Source organism: Amphimedon queenslandica, unplaced genomic scaffold (genome assembly GCF_000090795.2).
Source record: "Amphimedon queenslandica unplaced genomic scaffold, v1.1 AMPQUscaffold_6150_Cont21888, whole genome shotgun sequence".
NCBI classification, from domain to species: Eukaryota; Metazoa; Porifera; class Demospongiae; order Haplosclerida; family Niphatidae; genus Amphimedon; species Amphimedon queenslandica.
This window is the reverse complement of record NW_003553555.1, coordinates 1-1,813: the sequence shown is the minus strand read 5'-3', so window position 1 is coordinate 1,813 and position 1,813 is coordinate 1. Positions and strand designations below refer to the sequence as shown.

Here is a 1,813-nt window from a genome sequence, read left to right as displayed (position 1 = left end):
GGAGTAGTATTCTGAATGACCAGCAAAATCATGAAGAATGATGTTACCCAGTGTCCTGTGTTGTAGTTTATAAGGAATGACACCAGCAGTACAGGGCACTACTCCTACGACATTTCTAAAGGAACCAAGAACAAAAGGACCAGTAGCTGTGCCATTGATGACATGAGCAAGAGTGCTTTTACCAGCTCCAGGATTACCCACAAGGAGGACCTTAACATATGAATCAATTGGATGAGGTAATTTTATACCACCAAACTTCTTGAAGATAGGAAGAGTATTAGTCCCATCTCTCTGCTGCCTCTCTTTAGCTAGTTGTAATGGTGTTTTCCCATCTTTATCTTCAGCCAAAGGATCACATTTGCCAGTTGATAGCAAAAATTCAACAGATGCAGGACAACCAAAATTAGCAGCATAGTGAAGTGGTGTCCTACCATCAAAGGTAGTGGCCATTGGATTGCAGCTACCCTCATCATCAATAAGATACTTTAGAATATCAACATGTTCAACAGCACAGTGAAGAAGAGTCTCACCTTTTTTGCGGTTAGTAGATTTTGGATTACATCTATGATTGATCAGATACTTAATGACATCAAGTGATCCATAATAAGCTGCTTTATGAAGAATAGTGTCTCCATTCTCATTAGTAACTGTAGGATCACTGGAATATTCTATGATGAGATAATCTATAACACTGACATGATTACCCATTGCAGCATAATGAAGACAAGTATTCCCTTTAGTATCTCTTTCTTGTTGATCACAGCCATATTTAGTGATGAGATCACCAGTAACATCTAACCAGCCATTCCATGAAGCCATATGAAGCAAAGTTGCCTCCACTTGATAAATATCAAAAAGAGAAATTATAGTAACTTCATCTCGTAACTGTTTTAGGTTTTCAATGTAGGGTAACAAACGAATGGCATCTTTATGATTAGCATCCTTGAATAATTTCAATAGCTGTGTTCCTAAATTAATAAAATGAATATCATCAAGAGTAATTAATAGAGGCCTAAAGTACGTGATAATACCTATAGACATGATGTACTCTAGGCAGCATGAAACTGCTTTATTAAATTAAAAGGTCAATGTATGTACACTCAACAAAAACATAAATATAATGTCTTGACTATAATTATTATTATAAACACATTAGAGGTTTATGCCTGAGAGCACTAAATAAATATTCCGTCAATAAATATTATAACTGATATGTACATATTGGCACTTGTATCAAAGCAGTTATTATGTGAGTGCATTAATATGTAATAACTGCATGACTCACCTCTACCAGTTAATAATATTTCTTTTATTTGAGTGTGCCCTTTTTCATTAGCAATCTCTATAGCACTCTTTCCCCTCTCACCTTTACTGTTAGGGTCAGCTCCTAACTGTAGTAGCATTGATACTTCAAAAATATCACCAGCTATAACTGATTGATGAAGTGCAACGTCAAAATTGTTATCGTTTTCTTTTCCAATAAAAATTGAACTTCTGTCGACAGCAACTTCCAATATTCCTAATCTGTTCATTGATTTTGTTTTGTCATTGATTGTAGAAATAAGAGACTGTGATAGTGAGGTTGGTATTGACAGTGTAATGACAACTGAGCCCTCATTAATGTCTCCTATAATAATATAATCTGCTATTTTTTCCCCAAAGTAATACTGAAAAACTCTTTTTAAATTTTTTAAAGTCATTTTCTCCCATATGCCATTCAGTTTAATAATGATAGGTTTTGTTTGATCACTAGTGGTTGGTGACGCTGAGGCTGCTGGTAATGAAGACAATTTCTCTTTGATTGTTGATCGTA

The 1,813-nt window shown here is 35.0% G+C and overlaps 1 protein-coding gene across 1 annotated transcript; it reads right to left on the bottom strand.

Annotated features, from left to right (window-relative positions):
* Positions 1 to 108: 108 nt before the first annotated feature.
* Positions 109 to 1,805, bottom strand: LOC105316014 (putative ankyrin repeat protein RF_0381; the record flags this gene model as incomplete). Its single annotated transcript, XM_011410802.2, has 2 exons — positions 1,286 to 1,805; positions 109 to 968 (listed from the first exon to the last, which is right to left on the bottom strand). Coding segments are annotated over exons 1-2 (1,275 nt in total), but the record flags the coding sequence as incomplete, so codon positions are not given.
* Between the last annotated feature and the right edge of the window lie 8 nt (positions 1,806 to 1,813).